At 33.9% G+C, this 23,445-nt stretch overlaps 1 protein-coding gene across 2 annotated transcripts in view; it reads right to left on the minus strand.

Moving 5' to 3' along the window:
- Positions 1-3,323: 3,323 nt before the first annotated feature.
- mav (TGF-beta domain-containing family member maverick) overlaps positions 3,324-23,445 on the minus strand; it is a 135,479-nt gene continuing 115,357 nt past the window's right edge. For both annotated transcript variants that reach the window (XM_074137741.1, XM_074137742.1), the window contains exons 3-5: positions 7,296-7,542; positions 5,105-5,386; positions 3,324-3,715 (exon numbers count right to left, since the gene is read on the minus strand). In XM_074137741.1, coding sequence (XP_073993842.1) covers positions 3,520-3,715; positions 5,105-5,386; positions 7,296-7,542 — 725 coding nt within the window. In that variant the 3' untranslated portion in view covers positions 3,324-3,519. The remainder of the gene's footprint in view (positions 3,716-5,104; positions 5,387-7,295; positions 7,543-23,445) is intronic.

The raw sequence follows: 23,445 nt of genomic DNA on the forward strand, positions 1-23,445 counted from the left end.
AGAAATTTCCAAACTCAAAGTTGGATTCGAAATATTGAAATGAATTACTTCACAAATCACACAAAAAGGATAGACATTTTTATAATAACAAACAAATTAAGGACCCTTCCTAGCTATGCGGCTAGCGTATTGGATTCCCACGCAGAGGTCCCAGGTTCGAATCCAGCTGCTGACTCTTACATTTCCCTTCCTTGGAGCTTCTTACAAGCTCACTGTCCGGTGATGGACAGTGTTGTCTGTAACGAGAGAACACTGTCCGAAGGCCGGCAGTGCACTGAAAAAAGCTACGGGCGCCAATAACCTTAGATGTTGACGCGCCTTAAATCATTAAAAAATAAATAAATAACAAGCAAATTCTTATAATGAGATAGATTTGCAGATTTAATTTTATTTCTAATTTATTTACAACCACCCAAAAGCTTTTTACATTTTTAGTATCTGACTTTATTTTCTGTTTTAGTAAAGTAGAGTTTCTTGGTTCTTTTAGTAAAATTTCTATATTCTTTTTTACTTTGACTGAACAATAAATAACTTTCTTCAGAAAAATTATTTTTCTTTAAATGTGCCTAATTTTCCCTGACTAACTTTTTAGCCGATGCACACTTACTATTAAACCAAATATTATTCTTACTATGCACAGAGAGGCCACATTTTTTCATTTGCTGTATATCTGACATTGAAGCACTAGTTTCAAAACGATTTAGTAAGTTTCTATATAGAACATTTATATTATAAGATTAAAGTAAATTTTATCAGCCTGAGATAAAATAGTCAAATATTTTTGTACATTATTTTCACTAAAATTATGTAGTAGTTTGTTCCTTCTCAGGTGCTGATGCAGGGGGATCAAAGTTATATAAATACACTACTACAGGCAGATGGGTAGAATATTCTACAATTAGCGTATCTGTCGTATCTCTCTCTAATATCAACTAATAAACTTAAAGAAATCCACACTGTGTCGACCACACTAGCTTCCACCGAGGTAACATCTGTATGTTGGCCTGGGAAGTCACTTGTAGATCTCCCATTTAAAACGAAGTAACTACTATCTTTTATGAAACGGGTCAATTGTCACCCTCCAGTGATACAGAACTTTCCCTGAGATTCCCTATAACCACTAAAGTCACTACCCTCAAATATATCGTCTTCTAATTGATGATTATTCCCCAATCGTGCATTTCAATCCCAACATAGAAAGTTCAATTTCTTCTAAGTTCTCATTATTTTTGATATCTAAAAGTTCTTCTGTGTCCTCATCAGGTCACCAATAGATGTTTCTCACTGCTAAAGAAATATAACCAATACTAATTTTTGCAAATATAAACAAAACTCAACTGGGTATACCTTTTGTTTTAAATTTAGTTGCTTTTGACAGGAAGCAAGTGTAGTCGACTAGCCATTGTGGTGTAATTACGACCTCATAATCAATAAATGCCTTAAGTAAAACAAATTAATAGTAATTAACTTAATTAAATTTACCACATAAAGAAATTCTATTTATACCTAAGCCTGCTAAGGCCTTGCCGATGTTAAATGAGAATCTATGAAACACTGTTGTGGACTTCTTTTAGAAGATTTCACTTTGCTTTTCTTTGTTTTGGCGAACTTGGGAAACTCAGTAGTGCTATCTGTTACAGCACCTTCAATTTCCTCTGCTGTATTGTTACATTACGATTGCCTAACTCATCTGAAAGCCTTCAAATATCATCTTGTGATTGAATAACTCTTGCGGGGGTGTTGTCTAACATCCGCACAAAATTCTTTCCATTCTTAAATCACAGAAATTTTAGGTTGTTTTTTGTTTGAATTGTTTTAATTTGCTTATACAAGTTATAAGTGAGACGAAACATAAGCTCAGAAATGTAAATTCGAGCTGTCGGTGTTTTAGAAAAAATTTCCGTCGTCAATAGGTTTCGTTTTTGTTTTTCTTTTTTTATGAATTCTTCCTTGTCAGGGTTACTTATGAATTTAATTACTATTGGAGCATAGTTAGTTCGATTTTTTACTCTGTAACAAGAGAAACAATGGGAAACTTTCCATGACAGTCATCTAACATCAAAAATACATCTGAATGGTTCCAATAACTTCTCATTTGGGGCATCTGAAATAATAGTAATTTTAGTACTATTGTATTTGGAATGCGATAAAAATTCATTAAGCAAGAGTATTAGAGCTGGTACTTGTTTTAGTTAAACGATTTCTTCTAAGATTGTATTCATTTATTCATAACATTTTTAAAAATCGTCATAAGAGCTTACTGGCATTTTTTTAATTTCCTCTTTACAACTCTCAACTGAAGATAAATGAGATTCATCCATTTTGCTTACATTTTCTCACGAAAGGTGCTACTCCTGCACTTCATTCAGCTGCGGGAGATTCCCAATTAATCATGAGCAGGCGACCAGTTCTTATTCCCCACCTAGCCATTCTCCCACTACCAGCTATGTTCGGTCCCCCACCAATAACTTGTTTACTTTCTTATCGCTCATCATACATTTGTACAAATAATTTACAGTAAATAAACAAACTTCACTTATAAAAAACACAGCATAAATTAAGATTCAGCAATAAGATTAGATTCAACATTACACCAATCGAAAGCTCAAAAAAAGCTCTTCAAAATACTATTTAGTACTATTTTCTTACAAATCACATAACTTCGTAAAAAATAGCTTCGTAAAAAAAATAGAAAAATGCCAGGCGACAGAGAACACGCTTGTTCTCTAGAACACCTACACAACTCAACTCAACTCACAATATTTATATATTTACGAGAATAATACTTATGTCTAATAAAGTGCGATATAAAAAAAATTATTTTATTTCCAATATAGAGTCCAAGTTTAGAAAAATAAATGCTGTATGTAAATATTATGAATATCCAATTTTCATAAAAATTTTTCTTCATTTAATACATGCCCGCAACCTGACATAAGAATTAAAAAATGTCCCCCTTAAGTCACAAAGATTGTCGAGCACTGCATTAAAGGAATTCTTAAAGTTACAATTTTAACCACATAATACAGGTAGTTAGTATACTGTAACTAACCTACCACTTTTTAGAGGATGCAGTTTCCGTTATCAGTAAAAGTCTCTTAAATCTGTATATTGCATATGAGATACATTAGAGATTGCTGTTTCCTTTGAATTTAAGACATTTCACTACTTTGGGCAGCTTGCTTTTAGTACCTACACACACACACACACACCGAAAGATTCCGCTTTCTGGCATTAACGGATCCTGAATATTCGTTTTCTGCCAGATTTGAATTAGGAAGCCCAAAAACATGAATTTCAGAGAAAAAGTTCATTTCGGAAAATATACTCTAATTACGTATATTTATAAAATACAATTTTATGATGTATGAGCGATACTTACACCTTTAACTCACCTTTTACATATTGTGAACTATTTTAAATTCCATTAAAATTTTAGAAAATCTAATTAAAAAAATAAAATCACAATAAATTAATGCTAATATTAGGTAAAGGGTTTGGAGCATGTAAGGGCTACTTTTAGGCACAGGCGCATTCCAGGGCTTTTAAGTTGGACCAGGCGGACACTTTTAGTTTGGAGTTATCATATTCGTCCAGATGTAAGATATCCATTTTGACCAGCTTGCTTGGAGCACAGCACGGCCTGGGAGCAAGACTACTATTCTGTTTATTGAGTATACTCTGCAGACTCGAGTGATGAGATGCCGGATTATATCTGAAAAACCATTATTTTTTTAAAATAAAACAATCGCTACGTCTTGTATATTACAAACTTTGTCGACTAAAACATAAGTTGGAAAAATTCGAGTATGAATACTCACACGACTTTCTCTACTGCAACAATTATTCTTAAATTTGGGCACTTTTTTTTAAGTTTTTTTTTCTGTAAACGTTCAATTTGTTTATAATTGTTTTTGTTCATAATTAGGTGGTGAATTAGACCTTCTATATATAAAGTCAGGTTAGTCACTTTTATCTGGAACTTTTTCTGAAAAAATGGTATGTCGGGATATTCTTTGGAACTGCTACGTTAAACTTCTTCCCTCAAGTACTCCTTTAAAGATTTTTTGTATTGATGGCTATTTAAAGGATGTTACAAAATGTTTTGAGTTTTGTCTTTGATTCAGTTGAATGAATTTACTTGTGAACACAGCGTTGGCATTGTACATTACTTTTGTAACTTAATACTGATTAAGTTACAATTATCCACCTGTTTTAAAACTAACTATATAAGGAAAATCTCTAAAGAATACTAAAAAACGAGCAAGCGGGGTCCTTTGGTGGAGTGTCCTGCTCTACCAAAAATAGGTAATTGTCTAATACGTCATTACTTATTAAACTAAAGCAGCTGAAACTGCAAGACTTTTGCGAACTATAATATCAGAGAACTTTTCTAGATTCCAAATTGTGGAAAATCGGCAAATCGGAGAGGCAATTTTGGAGATTTTGGGAAGTTTCCAAAAACAGCCACAACGAATTTATTTAAACTTTATATGCCATTCATCCTCCAAATTTTCTACTACTTTCTATTGTTTGGTTCCGAAAATGGGATTTCAGGTGGGTTTGGACTTGAAGAACAATATGTCGTTGAGAATAATCATTTGTGTGATTAAACAGCTTTGATTTTAACTGCTGGGCTCCAATGATAGACCGTATAGGATTTATTCGTGCGAGGCGTTAGCTACTCCTCCTTTACATCCGCATTTATTTCAGGGAATCTAAACGTCTTAAGAAAACATGACGCTTACTAATTGATTAGTCACTTAGCTGTGATAATTAGAGCAAGAGATTTCACTCTTTTTCTCAGAAATTTCTTGTCCACACTGACAATAATAGGTTAAAATATTTAATTGTTCACATCCCTGCAATAATTATTTCTATTACTGGAATATTGGCCCTTGAATATTGCTATAAATATATGGATGATGCAGACTATTTTTGGTGGATTTTTTTAATGCTCACATGTATTTAGGTAGGTTCTATAGTATAAATGCAAGAGACAAGCGTTTATTTCGTCAGTTAAAGAGAGTCACAATAGCTATAATTTAGTAAACTCTTAGCGTAGTGTCAGCTTTAGTCAAGAGATGCGGAAACGTTATATTACCTGTAAGGACAGCCTCCGTGGCAGTATCCTGCGTCGAAATAATAAGGCTGGATAACGAACTCATAACCTGGCATATCCTTGAACATTATTTCCATTCGGTGTCTACAGCATCGGTTTTTTTTCGCGCCAGGAACGCAGTCGGTGTTTCTGGTCTGATTGGTGGGCGCTTGCCGCTTGGCTCGTAGCTCGCTATCCACCATCACATTGAGACTGGCAGAGTCTACTGACATGCGACAGCGATCGCAATCGAGTTCAAATCGTACCTCACCACTTAATGACGACCTGAAAAATCCAAATAAAAATGGTTTGAATATTTGCACGACTTTTTTCATACTGCCTTACATTATTAAAGGTTTGGTCGGTGGTAGCAATAATAAATACAAATAAAGAGATTAGGGGCCTTTAAATTTTCTACTAGCCAATATTCTTTTACTTCACTGCAATGAAACAGTATTAGAAAACTGCTACAATCCCTCACTTAGAATCCCGTTTAATAGAATACGTATAAGTTATAAAATAATATACGTATAAGTTAAATATAATAGATCTATTTGTAGTACCTACAAATAATGAAGTACTAAAGTAGTACTATTAATACGTCATTTAAAGCAAATTTTGAGCTTTTTGGAGAAACCCCCCCCCCAAAAAAAAACTTCTCAGTAAATCTACGTAAAAGTAGAATTGACAGGTACTAAGTTAGCAGGTAAACCAAATATTAAACTGCCAAGGGATTTTCCTAAAAGTTCTTTAAAACTGAATTATTACTAGAATTACATTGGTAGAAAAAATATGTCATACTCGTATCACAGAAATAGCACATTGGTCCTTAGTATACCCTCTTCCCATTACACAACTGAAAGGTCGAAAACGAGAAAAACTCTTATTTTTAGAAATCTGTATATGAAGGTAATTTCACTTACTTAAACCACAGGTTTCCCAGCAACTCAGTTAACCCTCGTTAACGTTTGTAAGTGATTCGTCTATTTTAACGCTGAAATGTTACTAAAGAGCAAAGCCTCTCCACAGCAAGGACTAATTTTTCTTGGTTGGAGTTAAGAATGAAACAGATCTAAATGTACAGTTTGATGAAAGTGGTACCTAAACGAAAAGTGAAGTATTTGCTTACCGTGTTGCATTTCATTCACGCAATATTCTGTTCACATACACACATAAATATACTAAAAACATATTTTTTTTTAATATGTAGACACTTGTATATGATAAGCTCGGTTTCGAAAATTGGACAAGGTCGTAATGGTTCCTTTTGCTACTGCAAGGAGGATATTTCTTGCAATGTTACGCTCAATGCCCTTTAACGTTGTCAGACTAGAAGCAGGGAAATATCCGATGGCACGCGATGTTTTAATATCGGCCTTGGGCCGCGGTTAATAAGTATGGATGATAGTGCGCTACCGAATAAATGTTTCAAATAACTACTAGAATTAATTTTTTAGGAAATCTAAATTTCTAGGTAATGTAATTGTTGGAAAACCTGTGTCTTAAAATTCTAGAATCTTTGACTCTAATTAAAGTAATATTCGTCCTAAAAACTACAACACTTATCTCAGACGTAAAGATTCGGAAAAACTCTCACATCCCGCATTTAATCCTTTTACAATGACTCACTTTTGAGTAATGGCCGTTGACTTATTTTTTCAGGCAGGATACTGCTGTGAGACGGTTGTTCACCCAAAACCTAGTTCTCCCTCTAGGGAAATAATATAACTTTGTGAACAGTAAGAGCAAGTACAAAGATGATTTTAAATCAGCAGAGTACATTTGCTTTTGAAAATTGTTCAAAATTCTGATGTAGGGAAAGAATTATATTCCTCACTAGCGAATCAGGATGAAGATCATATGAGACGTATTCTAAGTCGGCAAAGTAAATGTGATCTCTGAGGGGGAATGACTATACTGTTGGTTCTAATAGAGCAGACTGTGGTGGCTACAATTATATTATCAACATGAAATTATATTATTAACTATTATTAATTGCAGAAAGACTGCATTCATTGATTTGATTTGTTGATGCACTAATTTACTTCACTATGTTTCTGTTTTCTTTTTTTTTTTGCTGCTCTTGTAACAAGCATAACGCATAATACAATAAGTAAATAACCCTGAAAATGGTAACCCTAAAGTAATGTCTTAAGATCTGGGTAACAATTCTTCATATAAGAATTTGTCTCACCTCTGTACATCGATATCCGTCCACTTGGGTAGCAGATAAGTCTGGAGCTCGGTACTGGCAATTAGAGGTCTGGAGCCATCTGACAGTCGTTCGTACACTAGCAACGTGCTCTTTCCAGATGCTTTGGGGTTTTCAGCTTTAACAGCTTTTACGATCATCCTTAGGGTGGCCGATTCTACGTTTTGTTTCGTCAGGTTCGTCCGAAACACTAGACTTCTTTTTGCCAGGAGTTGAGCATCGACTGCTCCTGTGAAACAATCAAAACGAAACATAGAAGATATGGAATTGTGGTGCTTGAACTTACACCTCAAGTTAACGACCATCACAATGGATTTTCAAAAGAACGAAAATCTCAAAACTTAGCATGGAAGTATCTTATATGCAATATTAAGCTGATGATTGATGGCTGATGACTGAACCTGAAAAGAAAACATTTGTTCGCATTTTGACATAATTATTGTGATTAGTTCATTAATTATGGGCGAAATTAGTGTGTATCTTTTCAGGTTCAATACGCTCATTTTTTGAAAGTGTATTACATACTTGTCAATTATAACTTGTTTAAAGGAAAAATGAACACAATGTTCGTAAAAATGTAACGTTCAGCGCCACTGGGTATTCAAGTGCTGTGTTGATGTCCTTGTTTCATACATTGAACGAAAAATGGAAGAGCATTAAAACAGTCTGTGTGCGTGCAATTTTTCGCGTAGGAGGAAGTGAATTAACCAATTCTTCAGGGATCTTGGCGCCCCTCTGCAGGAATCCCAGCCTTGGGAGTCTTTCCTCTCTTGGGAGGGAGAGATGTTTTAAGTACCAAGGAGTGTTTAGTCGTAAGAGAAACTAAAAAGAACTGGAACACTGGTGCTTCACAGTTGTTCTAGGACAACCTTGAGAATCCCTGAGTAACTTGCCCAAAATTATGTGATGAAAATCTTAGATTGCATGAATTTGATTCTCTGGATGGATTTTTCATTTTTTTTTTTGCGAATTTCTCGAAAAGAACCCAAACGGGTGTCTTTAAGCTTGGTATACTGATTGCATACTTGTGAGTTTATAATTTTTATTCAAACTATTTTTTCGGAAATTCAATCAATGTCACTGTTAAGGGACGGCAGGGTGATATTTCTCTCGAATGGGCCATTTTAATGTAAGGTCATACACTCAGTAATATTAATGTGAATTAAATGAGTTCTTAATATTCCGAGTTTTTGTAAAAAAATCGCTTGTCCGAAAGTGCGAATCTCGTTAAAGATTCCTTTTTTATCTTTTTAAATATTTCCTTCTCAAATAAAAGGCCTGTCCGGTTTTGTTTTAAATTTATTTCGCGAACATTTATGCTAAGAAGGGGTTCTGAGAAGACCTTTTATTTTAGTGAACCTATATATATTAATAAAAGTAACATATAGTATAAAGTCTACGTTTGGAGAAAACCTAAGAATTGTAGTTGGGAAAGTTTGACATTCATGTTAACCGAGCTTATGTGTACGATAGAGCCAATATCTGAATACGAGAACGTGCAAATTGTTGTTGCATGAGTCATGAATGAATGGCATGCCAAACTGAGTGGATGGCTTGATCAATGGACAGCCAGATAAAGTTCTTCTCCTGTGGGTGCGTGACTGGCCATACTACATATATTCTCTATGGAGCTAAAAATAGTTAAGAAATGCGGCTAAATTTGTCCGTAAGAGTAATAACAAGACGCAAGATGGTGGGGGAAACAGTAATGAAACTGCCCTTGCACACACCGGTTAGAGAATAGCAAACGGATATACTGCATTCCAATACTTATGTTTAAACTAATTACAACCTCACTCTAGCCTAGTAAAACCATGTAGTATTACGAAAACAAGCGAAATACCAGAAACATGTTTAGTAATGTTGCACCAAGGCAGTGCCGTTCATCTGCGCAATCGTCATCATGTTATCACTGATTTATTTGAATATTCTCTCTATTCCAGTGTATGTGAGAGTTTGTACGTGGGTAGTAACCAAAAGGTGGCTTGTCAACCCTTTGTCCGTCTCTTGAAGAAGAAACCATTTTATTCAAGTCAAGGGGTTTCCTGTGCAATCATCTCCTCTAACATCAAATGAAAAGAACTTCCTTTGAGAGATTTAAATAATTGGTACATTTTCGCTGTTTCCTCTGCTGTAATTTCCTTTATTTTAATGGCGGCTTACATTAGTTGGGCTCCTTTTTATTGTAGTTTTTTTTTTAGTAGACATATAGTGAGAATGAAGAAATAGGGAGTCATAAAGTCACCTGAACATCAGGTTATAACTGTGTGTACTTAGAAAATTTCAAAACGAAATGAAAAAAATTAAAATTGAAATCCGTCATCCGGAAATGCGTCCTAAAAATTCGTCGTTTTTTCATGATTTTTCGCAAATGCTTTATTGATTTGACTTAAACCTTATGTGTATATTACAAATACAAATAAATAATATCTTTCACAATTACCAGGAAAAGTGGTGAAGGAAAGGGGATGTTCTCGGGTAAGTAGTTGTTTATACTCGTAAGTACACCTTCAAAATAAGGTTCTATCCTTCGGATTATACAATGTCTAGAAAAGTGGTAAAATTCTAAATTTGAGGAAAATCAGTTTACCAGAAATACGATTTTTTGCAGTAGAATTTTATTTTATTTTTGAATTGCCTTGAATAGGGCACTAATGATTTACATTATTACACTTGTTGTTTTTGCTTACCTTAAAATAAAACAATTGTGATTTGTAACTCTTTTCCTCAAAGGCAAGGAGGCACTTTGTGCAAGGAGGCGGTAAGTGTAACTTTAAATTTAGAACCACAATTCCCGGATTAATGGTGGCGCTTCATGTAGCAAACAGAACATAATATCCACACTGTCACATCAATTTTTATCTGTGCGCAATTTATGGCAGCTCAAACTATTTATTTAAATCGGGCGACTGAAAGTTCAACAGAAATCAATATTAAAAGAAAGTTTATCCATGAAATTGTAGTTTTGGCGTATGAGAAAGTCTTGTGGGTGTTCTAACTTTTACGTTTTTAATATACTCCATTCACGCTAAAAGCAGAAATTAGTATTGCAAACGGTATAGATTAATTAATAGTAGCTTTACAGAAACTTAGATTTCTGGTAAACTGGGGCACTGTGATATCTCTCGATCGGAGACTGTGGCAAGCGCAGGTAGTGGACCAGGCATGGAGTGGCGGGCTGTATTTATAGCACCTTTAATTGGAAGTCATGGCAGTTAGCCACAACTATTCTAAAATAGTTGCCCAAAACTATAGTACACTTTGTTTATATAGAAATGAACAATGGAGACTAGGAAACAAATAAATTCCGTTCCGAACACTCACTCGATCTCCATTGAAAAACAGTACACAATGTTATAATGTCTCCAACTTTATTATTTTTTCGTCACCTTCTTCCAGAAATTCTATGATAGCTGTTTATTCGTAATATATGTTATATATTTATTTATTTGATTTATAGGACTCACGTCCTGTATCAAATACAGTTGGGTAAAGCATAAATTAATACAAATTACATATAAAATCATGATCACAAATAACTGAGAGAAACACTTCGGTACTAAATAAATGACAAATACCAAAAAAAAAAAGTTATATGGTAAACTGAAAGATGCCCTGTCCTTATACTTTACACGGATGCTAAAATATGCAGGACAAACCATGAATTAGTGCTGCACGAGACCGAGACGAGGCGAGACTTTATGCAGTCTCGATCTCGGTCGCTCAACTCGGTCTCGGTCTCGTCGAGATATTTCGGTCTCGGACTCGTCGAGATATCTCGGTTTTTTGAAATTTTTGTTTAAGTATTAAAAATGGTTTGCTATTAATAATCTTTTCAAAAAATGTTATTATTTTCTAATAATTATTTTAATTTATATATTGGTACTGATATAAAGAAAAAACAATGTGTGTAAAAGAAGACAACTACTTACACTTCAATGCATCATATGTTACTATTACTGTTATATATATCTTTATATAATTTCAAAAAGATGTTAAAAACGCGCCAAATGAAAGACCCAAATAACATATCTACCAGATATAACAAGTCGATTCGTGAAATAAAAAATACACCTCCCAACAAACTTCCCGCTCCATTAGTTATGGCTGTTGGTGAAGATAAAGAATCTGATGATTCACCTTTTGACGTCGACGACGACTCATCAATATTTTTGCACCATTTGCTCAAAAATCAGCTAATTTCACCGAAACATGGAAAACAGAAATAATTAATTATACCAAATTAGACCAAGCACCAGTAGACGTTGACATTTTAGAATGGTGGAAAACACTTGAGAATTCCTTCAAAAATTTGTCTAGAATGGCGAAAGATATTTTTAGTATCTGTGCAACTTCAGTGCCATCTGAAAGATTATTTTCGCAAGCTGCGTTGATAATGACCAATAGAAGATCTTCTCTAACTTCTGACTCAGTTAAAGCTCTTTTATGTAAAAATGCTTGGGCAAAGTGTATCTTAAAAACGAAAATTTGTGGCAATATTTTTTAGATGCAAGGATAGTCTTTTTTTTCAAATTCACTAATTCTAAAATTCTAAAATATAATTCAAATAATATCTAAGTTCAAAGTATTAGATTATTAATAGTGAAATTTATGAAATTGAATGAATGATTGATATGAATAGTGAAATTTAGTGAATTTATGTAAAAATTAGGTAATTCGAAGGGGGCGCCACGGTAGCCGAGCGGTTAGAGTCAAGACCTGCGAAGCTAAGATGTATAGTGGTACTGGGTTCGATTCCCGGTCTTAGGCCTTGGATTTTATTTAATGGTTAATAAAAGAAATTTACAGTAAAGTATGTTTGCTAGTCGCCTCCGTCCGCGACACCTAATTGGTAGTTGGACGTAAAGCCCCGCCTGAAAAAATAGGCGATTACTTTACTTTGCTTACTTTACTTATGTAATTCGAAGTCAAATAGATGTAGTAATATTGAACATATATTATAAAATCGTACCTTTTAATAATTAATTCAATACCCGTAATGATTATTTATTAATAAAGAACACAATTTTATAATTTTGTAGCTAAAAATTAATATTTGAAAAACCGAGACGAGACCGAGATTTCTCGACTATATATATATATATATATATATATATATATATAATGTCTCAATCTCGGTCTCGGTTGCTCAAGTCTCGTCTCGGTCTCGGTACCGAGAACGAGATTTGTCTCGATTCTCTTGCAGCACTACCATGAATACCATATGGTACAAATCCTCTTTTATAACATTGCCACATAAAAGGCAGTTACTGTTTAAATGTATTCTGTAAGTGATATTTCTAAATTTTAATGAAAATGTGTAGTCCTAAGTTGAGCAAATAAAGGTGTGTATGATGTAGGTAATTGAGTAAGGAGATATTTTTGTGGATTTGAACTATTGTTGTATAGCTGAGGGTAAAAAATACTACAAGTGGAGTTATGTAATCTGTCCAAATCCTGATTTACAAAAAAGTGTCTATAACTTTCCAAAGTTGGAGAGATCATTCTTGAGAAAACATCAGGGTCCGATATTCCTACCAGGCTAGACTCATCTAAATCATGATCTGATAAAGCCTTCAATCGTACAACCCAATTGTACTTAGCAGTCTTTTGGGAGCACACATTATCACTTCCCTGCGTACAGGGCAAAATTTTATCTAGGCATGCTTTAGGGTATATATCCCAACTAGTATTGAGTAATTTGAGGTACCAAAGTAAACTATACTTTAGCACGTACCAACTAATGTGGACTGAGCCGGTCTCGAGACGAACAATATAGTTCGAGGTATTTGTGTGCAGACGCAGAAGGCTTTTATAATAGTTTAAGTAAAATTTTTCTAAATCCTCTACATGAGCATGTCTCCAAATCTGCGCTCCGTGTAGAATAGATGGTATAACAACTGCTTGATATAATTTCTCTCTCGAATTCTAGTCCATGAGTCTCACTTTGGAGCAAGTACTTAGAACTGCACCCGCAGATGCATTACCTCTTGATAAAGCTTGCTCAAGCGCTTTATGGAAACTCCCAGAGGAAGAAAATCTTACTCCCAAATAATTATATTCTGGTTTTATATCTAGAGAACAGCCATTATATAAAAAGTGTCTTTCTTTTTTGGGTCTTCCTTTATAAAACTTAACAATATTAGTTTTTTCCAGATTTACCTCTCAACAATTTTCTAAATCCTCAGTTCCAACAGTTTTAATTTCTTCCTTAAGTCACAGTGGCTATCTCCAAAAACGACAAAATCGTCAGCATAGAAAAGCCCGAGGAAGTCAAGACCCGAGTTTATCGGCAAACCAAAAGACCCATTCTTCATAAAAAAGGTTTCCATATCCGAAATGAATAAATTAAAAAGTAACAGGCTCAAGATTTCACTCTGAAGTACCCCTTTACTGATGTTTATTGGCTTTGAGCGTTCAGAATTAATCTTTAGAATCATATTAGCTCGATCGTATATTAACTTTAGAATTCTAATAAATTTCGAACTCACACCAAAATTAAAAAGTTTCTTCCATAGAAGGAGATGATTGACCGAGTCAAACGCCTTTCTGTAATCCACAAAAACGGCGTACAAATAAATAACCTTTTTTAATAGCGAGTTTCTGCTGTATCATTGTCATGAGGGTAAAAATATTTAAACTAAAAAACAGCTCCGGTTACTTCTAAAGCCAGATTGGCATTCTGGTAGAAGATTTACGCACTCCACCCAGTTAAACAATCTATTAAATAAAATTTGAGTAAAGATTTTGAGTGCTGTATTTATACAATGTTATAATTGAAAAAAACAAATTTTTTTAAATATGGATTTTTACTGTCTTCAGTTTCTAACAATGTTATAGGTGACTAGTTTTTTTTTTTCAGGATATTCTACATTGCGACCTGGTGAGATCCTGTAGCAACCTCAATGATGAAACAACTCACTTTAGGGAAGTTTTAATATAAAACTACAAAAGTGTTCGAGAAGGCAGACTCAAAGCATAGCTTCGCGACTTCCTATTTGAAAGTGAATTGTGGAGGCAAAGAGTACCGCGAAACATTACGAACTACGAAACATTAATATCAAATGGTCTTGCATAATTAATATGGGAGTAAATTGTCAGCTAACACTGGTGTAAGGCAAGGCGCCTTTTCCTCAAAGTCTCCAGGTCCATCTATCCCCCCCCGTACTTTGTTTTATCAATTAGAGCAATGATGGCGAATCTTTTGGAGACTAAATGATCCACTTATGACCATAGATCTCAGGAAAGTTTGACAGATACTTATTCTCAATAAATATTGTAATTTCTTCGAAATAAAGTACTCCACAAATTGCTCAAGTATTATTTAAAATTAACTGCTCTTTTGTGAGTCTCTTTTTTTCAAAAAAGCGAATGCGCAACTCTGCACATTCAGCGAGAAAATTATAAGTATTCTCTGGCAACGTCATATCGCACAAAGAACTGAGGGAACCTTTCCCCGTCTCTAAAAAATTATAATTAAGGTACATTAGTTCGCCTCTCGCTTTTATAATCCAGGAGATCTGATCTATTGAGTATTCATTGAGTATCTAATGAGTATTCATTTTTCATATAATTATTTTCTCCTAAATCATAGCTCAGTTCCTTGTGCAGCCTTCCAGAAGAGGAGTTTCTAGCGTTAATAACTAAATTTTGTTTAAAATTATATTGCAATTTATCACTCAGGTATGACAAACTGGTTATAAAGGATAAAAGTTCTTCTACTAAACTAGATAGTTCCATACAATTTAAAAAACCATTACTTTCTGTTCCACCTCCAACGAATGCTGCCTCTGGTGAGAAAGGAAACAAAGAGCTGCGTTCGAAGAAAACTAAACTGTGTCAGCACCAAGTACCCTCAAGGTCCGATCTTCAGAAAATAAATCCTATTTAGTCGGCCAACTTGGAAGATAAACTTGATGGAGATGCCTCTAAGCAATTGGCATTTCCACAGGTCAAATAGTAACCAACTGAAAATTTAATTATCCTGGCCTATAACATCAGAGGTTTTAGGAATAAAAAAGATAACACAGATTTTATTGCATACATAGAGTTTTAATATTTTTCTGTCATTCGAAATTTTCGTCGAGCAAATTGGTACATCAGAATTTGATGGCATTTTCTCAGAGTTTGAGCTTCTCAAAACGTCAAGATTTGGCAGAGCATTTGGTGGGCGTCTCTACGGTATCAAATCTCAAGGCTTCACCATGAACTCGGTTTCATTTTGTAAAGTTTCAGGGAAAGATTTTTTGGTGTTTGAGATGGGGTCGCTACTTTTCGCATTTGTCCTGTCTATCTTAACTGGGGTTCGGATTTCACAGAACTCTTTAACTATGTTTCTGTAAATTATTCAATTAATATGTGCTTAGTTGGAGATTTCAATGCTCGAATCGGAAACCTGCAAATGATTTCAAAACATTGTTTTGTATTAAACTCTAAGATTCTGTCTATGTTTTATAAAAGCAGGAGCTCACAAAAAGATATCTTTTTTATACATATCCTTAACAAAAACTTACAGTTTAAAATGTTAAGTATAAGGGTTGATTAAACGCCAAAAGGTACACAAATCAGCAAGTACCCAACATTTCATTAATACTTCATTAATATTTAAGTAATTCTACTGCATTAATTTTCATTAATAAGTTATTTTTTAGAATTTATTAGATATCACAGACCCTTATGCTGGCCATTTTCGTCTACAAAATATATGTTCAAGTAGCACTGTAGATTGACTGTAATATCTAATTATTTATAATAATCAAACTATTAATTACAGGTTAAAAAGAAAAACGTTATAAAAAATAAAATAAAAGTATGAGGCTAAAAAATTCAAAACCTTGTTTAAAAAAATGCTTACACCAACTTACATCAATGATTTTGTTTATTTCATTTATTTATTTTTATTTCTTAAATAAAAATCGTCAGTTTAAGTTCATTCTTCGATTAAAGTAATTGTTATTGTATGAAGTAGTCAAACGTTTATAATAATAGGTAATAATTATCTGGCTTTATCGCAAATAACATAGTTTTCTTCAATTACATTCTCCATCTAGGTGTTCTTCCCACAATGTTGTGTATATGTAATATAAAGTAAATAAGATATGCATATATTTAGGACAGCTAATTATTCCAGTATTTTACTATAAGTAAAATTAGGGGTACTAAATTAAATTACAATAGAGAAATGAATAATTATTGTTTAATAATCTACTTGTTATTAACTGTGTGTTAATTATGCTCACGAATATTTCGGTAAGACGAATTCAAGACAGTAGCCTACTCTAACTTTATCTTTACTTTAACATGCATGTACGTATATATGATTTATCATAATTATAACAAAAAAAATAATATAAATGAAGTGGCCAGCATAAGGGTCTGTGATATCTAATAAATTCTAAAAAATAACTTATTAATGAAAATTAATGCAGTAGAATTACTTAAATATTAATGAAGTATTAATGAAATGTTGGGTACTTGCTGATTTGTGTACCTTTTGGCGTTTAATCAACCCTTATACTTAACATTTTAAACTGTAAGTTTTTGTTAAGGAGATTTTTGTACCTTTTGGATAGATTTTCCTTTTTGTCTATTTTACAAAGTTACATATCTGCTTTACAGATTTTTTTAAAATTTGGAATAAGCAATTCTATAATTATAACCTGATAAGGTGTTAAGTCGGAACCGTAACTACCACTGGAGAGATCTTTTTAAAGAATGATTATAGTTGCGGTCCCCCAAACCATCCCCAATAACAATGTTTTTGAAAAAGCGTTTTGAATAACATAGGAAGGTATTTGTACGTAAATAGCAAAATTAAACTGCGATTTCAGTACTTCCTTTTAAGAGGAGTAAGAAAAATAAACTACGATTGCAGTACTTCTCCCTAAAAGGCAAAGAGGCAAAGATTTTTTAATTGAACGACAATTCATTGATTTAAATCGGTTCAATCATTGATAATTTAAACGATTGCAGTACTTCCTCTTAGTAGGTGCAAGAGCATCAGCAACGTAGAGGAGCTTTAACCACTTATTCGAGCTGAATTTTATCAAAATCGTACTAAGCGTTATAGAAATATTGGTAATAATAGTTTTAGAAAGGGCCTTATTTGGGTGGGGCGAACTCCCCTCCTTATGAGGCACGGCGTCGAGACTTTTAAAGTGCAAATCTGTACAAAATTTCGATTCGAATGACACTTCGGTCGGTTCACGTGTCGATAATTTGAAACGATTGCTATACTTCCCCTTAACAAGTGTAAGAGCTGATCGCCGCTTTAATGTTACGTAGGGGAGCCCTAACCCTATCATCCTACCAAATTTTATCAAAATCGGGCCAAGGTTTACAGAGTAATTAGTAATAATAATTTTGGAGGGGGCCTTGCATAAAGGGGGCTAACTCCTCTCCCATTCCATGTATAGGATCGAGACCCCCAAAAGGCACATCTACATAAAATTACGAATCGAATGACACCTCATTCATGAAAATCGGTTCACGCGTTTAGGCGCTACGTTGTTTACAAAAAAGGTAACAAGAACAAGAAGAACAAGAAGAACAAGAACATTTTTTGAAAAAGCCGTTTTTGCTCATTTTCGGCAACTTTTTTCTCGAAACCTATTAGATCTGGGTGGTTGCAAAAAAATTACAGTTATAAAGGAGGGTTTGGAGTAAGATTTAAAGAAAATATGGGAATTTTATCTTTTATAGAAAAAGAGAAAAAAATTGTCAAAGTTGGGTGTTTTTCAACGTTACGCTTTTTCGTGCAGTTTTTGATGGTCAACCCTTATACAACTGTCCTACCGGACAGTTTTAATTATTGAACGTAACAAAACACAAAATAAATATAGAAAACCTAAATCAAAACAAATAATAATTTTGTTTTCTTACTTGTTTTTTACTAAATTGTTAACCGAAACAATGGAGTTCTTAGGATTTTTTCTATGCAATGGCCGTTTGAATTCAGATAACCCCGGGAAAATTTCATTTTTTTCCCCGAGTGGAGGGAAAAGTACCGTTGATTTAGTTTGGATTGATGAAAATATGTTTAATTTATTTCGTGATCTATCAATTGACCCAATTTCTGATTGTTTTGATCATCTGATGTGTACATGCACTTTGGAAGTTCCTTATTAAAACTGTCCGGTAGGACAGTTGTATAAGGGTTGACCATCAAAAACTGCACGAAAAAGCGTAACGTTGAAAAACACCCAACTTTGACAATTTTTTTCTCTTTTTCTATAAAAGATAAAATTCCCAAATTTTCTTTAAACTTTACTCCAAACCCTCCTTTATAACTGTAATATTTTTGCAACCACCCAGATCTAATAGGTTTCGAGAAAAAAGTTGCCGAAAATGAGCAAAAACGGCTTTTTCAAAAAATGTTCTTGTTCTTGTTCTTCTTGTTGTTGTTCTTGTTGTTACCTTTTTTGTAAACAACGTAGCGCCAAAACGCGTGAACCGATTTTCATGAATGAGGTGTCATTCGATTCAATATTTTATGTAGATGTGCCTTTTGGGGGTCCCGACGCTGTACATCGAATGGGAGAGGAGTTAGCCCTCTTTATGTAAGGCCCCCTCCAAAATTATTATTACTAATTACTCTGTAAATCTTGGCCCGATTTTGATAAAATTTGTTAGGATGATAGGGTTAGGGCTCCCCTACGTAACATTAAAGCGGCGATCAGCTCTTACACTTGTTAAGGGGAAGTATAGCAATCGTTTCAAATTATCGACACGTGAACCGATTTTTATGAATGAAGTGTCATTCGAATCGAAATTTTTTACAGATTTGCACTTTAAAAGTCTCGGCACCGTGCCTCATAAGGAGGGGATGTTGGGTACTCGCTGATTTGTGTACCTTTTGGCGTTTAATCAACCCTTATACTTAACATTTTAAACTGTAAGTTTTTGTTAAGGATTTACTAATAACTAATAAGGCAGATAATATCTCTTCTTCCAGTGAACAACCTTCTTTAAAAAGAATTAGATGGGACGTTGTCAAAAGTCCTTTTTTTCTAGCTAGCCTGAAGGAATCATCCAGAATTTATTTCAATTCCGATAATGTTGAGAATCTCTACCATTATTTTGTCGAGGCTTTAGATCAGGCGTTTACCGATTCGATTATGACATTCTGTAAGCGACCGAAGAGTAATGGACCACACTTTGCTAATCAAATTTGGTATGACTACGAGTGCAAACAACAAAAAACATTGCTCCGCCGGAAATATAGATTGTACTTAAAGCATAATGATCCATCGGTCTTAAAAGAATACCTTCAACAGAGGACGTTGTACTGAAAATTAATTAATCGGAAAAAAACGAAACACTATATGTTATTTCTCGAAAATATTAATAATGTTAAAAATAGTTCTCGATTTTGGAGAGCTATAAAATCAATTAAAGGATACAAGCCGTCCGTCAATGAAATAGACTTGAATAGTTGAAATGATAATTACAACAAACTTTTCGGAGAGAAAATGGTATCGGACAAATTGTTTTTTTCTGTAAGTGATCCCTTTTTGGATGATCCTAAGTGAATTACAGCTTGCAATAAAAATGTCTAAAAATAACAAAGCTCCTGGTTTCGATAATATTCCCTACGAGGCCTATAAGTGCCTTCCTGCTCGATGGGAACATTACCTTCAAAATTTATTTAATTCAATTCTGGCCACTGAAACTGTCCCAAAAGCTTGGTCGAGCTCCAAACTGAGTCTGATTTATAAGAACGGAAATGGGAAAGATTTTGATAACTATAGAGGGATCGCCATATTGAATAATATTACTAAATTATTTACCAGTATTTTGGCGCGTAGGCTGTTAAGTTGGGCTGAATGGCGGGGTTTGTTGCCAGAAGAACAGGCGGGTTTTCGAGAAGGCAGGAGCTGTCTGGACCATGTTTTTACTCTAATGTCACTGATTGCAATAAATCTTAAGAAGAAAGGAGCATATATTTATGCGACATTTGTTGATTTTAAGAAAGCTTTTGATAGCGTAAATCATGCTTTATTGTGGGATAAGCTTTTTAAAATGGGAGTCAGTGGGAAAATTATAAGGATAATTAAATGCATTTATGATAATGCAGTAATGTTTATAAATTTAGAGCAGAAATTATCAGATGAAACAGCAATCTCCTCTGGGTTATTGCAAGGAGAGAGTCTTAGTCCGGCCCTTTTTATTTTATTCCTAGCAGACATAGTCTCTTTTTACCAGGAAAATGGAGCAAATGGTATTAAACTTACGCCGTTCACCCAGGTCCATATGCTTCTGTTTGCCGACTTAGTAATATTTAATTATACTTGGCACGATGCTCATAGAAACTTAAAGCTATTAGATCAATATTGTTCTAATAATGACTTGAAAATAAATACGGCAAAAACCAAAGTTTTAGTATTCCACAGGTCACCGAGAATGAAAAAGCTCAAACCGTTGTTTTACAGGGGACTGAAAGTGGAATACACAAAAACATATACTTATTTGGGCGTTCCTTTTTCTGCAAGTGGGAAATTTAAAGTTGCCACGGACTTCTTTTTGCATAAGGCGGCAATAGCTAGCGTTAAGGTAAAGGAAATATTAAGAAAAAGTAAATGCAATTGCTGGGAAACTAAGATCACTTTGCTGGATGCGCTTGTAACAACAACTTTGTGTTGTTCCGAAGTTTGGGCGCTAAGATATTTGGATTCTTTGGAAACAGCACAAAGTAAATTTTTAAAACATTTATTTCACTGGCCTCGATACACGCCTAATTATATGATCTCCTTAACAAAAACTTACAGTTTAAAAAGTTAAGTATAAGGGTTGATTAAACGCCAAAAGGTACACAAATCAGCAAGTACCCAACATTTCATTAATACTTCATTAATATTATTTAAGTAATTTTACCGCATTAATTTTCATTATTATTTTTAAAGAATTTATTGGATGTCACAGACCCTTATGCTGGCCATTTGCATCTATTTATTTATTTTTATTTTTAAATAAAAATCGTCGGTTTAAGTTCATTCTTCCTTTGAAGTAATTGTTATTCTCAATGTAGGTGTTTATCCCACAATGTTGAATATATGTAATATAAAATAAATAAGATATGCATATTTTTAGGACAGCTAATTATTCCAGTATTTTACTATAAATAAAATTAGGGAGACTAAATTAAATTACAATTGAGAAATGAGTAAATATTGTTCGATAATCTACTTATTATTAACTGTGTGTTATTTGTGCTCACGAATATTTCGGTAAGACGAATTCAAGACTGAAATATTCTTTTAAATCCTCCGTGATTCAAATTTAAGTAGTAGCCGACACTTTTGTCTTTGACTTTGTCTTTTTCTAATTTAACATGCATGTATATGTGACATCTTCAGAATAAAGGGCACATTAAAGAGAAATCAGAAGAATAATTTGGAATAGAGTTAAAATAAAGTACCAGGCGCTAATGACCAAGAAGTTGATGCGCCGAAAAAAAAAAAAGTACCAATTTATACGAATATACATTTTATCACAATTATAACAAAAAAATAATATGAATGAACTGGCCAGCATAAGGGTCTGTGACATCTAATAAATTCTTTAAAAAAATAATAATGAAAATTAATGCGGTAAAATTACTTAAATAATATCAATGAAGTATTAATGAAATGTTGGGTACTTGCTGATTTGTGTACCTTTTGGCGTTTAATCAACCCTTATACTTAACTTTTTAAACTGTAAGTTTTTGTTAAGGAGATTTTTGTACCTTTTGGATAGATTTTCCTTTTAGTCTATTTGGCAAAGTTACATATCTGCTTTACAGATTTTTTTAAAATTTGGAATAAGCAATTCTATCATTATAACCTGAAAAGGTGTTAAATCGGAACCGTAACTACCACTGGAGAGATCTTTTTAAAGAATGATTATACTTGCGGTCCCCCAAACCATCCTAAATAACAATTTTTTTTGAGAAAGCGTTTTGAATAAAATAGGAAGGTATTTGTACGTAAATAGTAAAATTAAACTGCGATTTCAGTACTTCCTTTTAAGAGGAGCAAGAAAAATAAACTGCGATTACAGTACTTCTCCCTAAAAGGCAGAGACTTTGTATCGAAGGACAATTCATTGATGTAAATCGGTTCACTCATTGATAATTTTAACGATTGTAGTACTTTATCTTAGTAGGTGTAAGAGCATGGTGGCACTTCACAGCAACGTAGAGGAGCTTTAACCGCTTCTTCGTGCTAAATTTTATCAAAATCGGACTAAGCGTTATAGAAATATTGGTAATAATAGTTTTAGAAAGGGCCTTACTTGGGTGGGGCAAACTCCCCTCCTTATGAGGCACAGCGTCGAGACTTTTAAAGTGCATTGTACAAAATTTCGATTCGAATGACACTTCATTCATGAAAATCGGTTCACGTGTCGATAATTTGAAACGATTGCTATACTTCCCCTTAACAAGTGTAAGAGCAGATCGACGCTTTATTGTTACGTAGGGGAGCCCTAACCCTATACCAAATTTTATCAAAATCGGGCCAAGATTTACAGAATACTTAGTAATATTAATTTTGGAGGGGGCCTTACATTAAGGGGGCTAACTCCTCTCCCATTTGATGTACAGAGTCGAGACCCCCAAAAGGCGCATCTACATAAAATTCCGAATCGAATGACACCTCATTCATGAAAATCGGTTCGCCCGTTTAGGCGCTACGTTGTTTACAAAAAAGGTAACAACAACAACAACAAGAACAACAACAATTTTTGAAAAAGTGGTTTTTGCTCATTTTCGGCAACTTTTTTCTCGAAACCTATTAGATCTGGGTTGTTGCAAAAAAATTACAGTCATAAAGGTGGGTTGCCCTATATTTTAAAGAAAATTTGGGAATTTTAGCTTTTATACAAAAAGAGAAAATAATTGTCAAAGTTGGTGTTTTTCAACGTTACGCTTTTTCGTGCAGTTTTTGACAATCAACCCTTATACAACTGTCCTACCGGACAGTTTTAATAAGGTTGGAGACTGGTAGAGCTCCGTTAAGTGTACCGGTCTTTATAAGGGCGGTTAACTACTGGAGCAAGTTACTTTCTCTACCAGAAGACCGACTGCCTAAGCAATGTCTCTTGGCGCTGTGTACCCTGGATGATGGAGAAAAGTTTAATCAAGAATACAATT

The sequence above is a fragment of the Rhodnius prolixus genome, unplaced genomic scaffold (genome assembly GCF_049639745.1).
Source record: "Rhodnius prolixus isolate KJV_2025 unplaced genomic scaffold, Rpr scaffold_11, whole genome shotgun sequence".
Lineage (NCBI taxonomy): Eukaryota > Metazoa > Arthropoda > Insecta > Hemiptera > Reduviidae > Rhodnius > Rhodnius prolixus.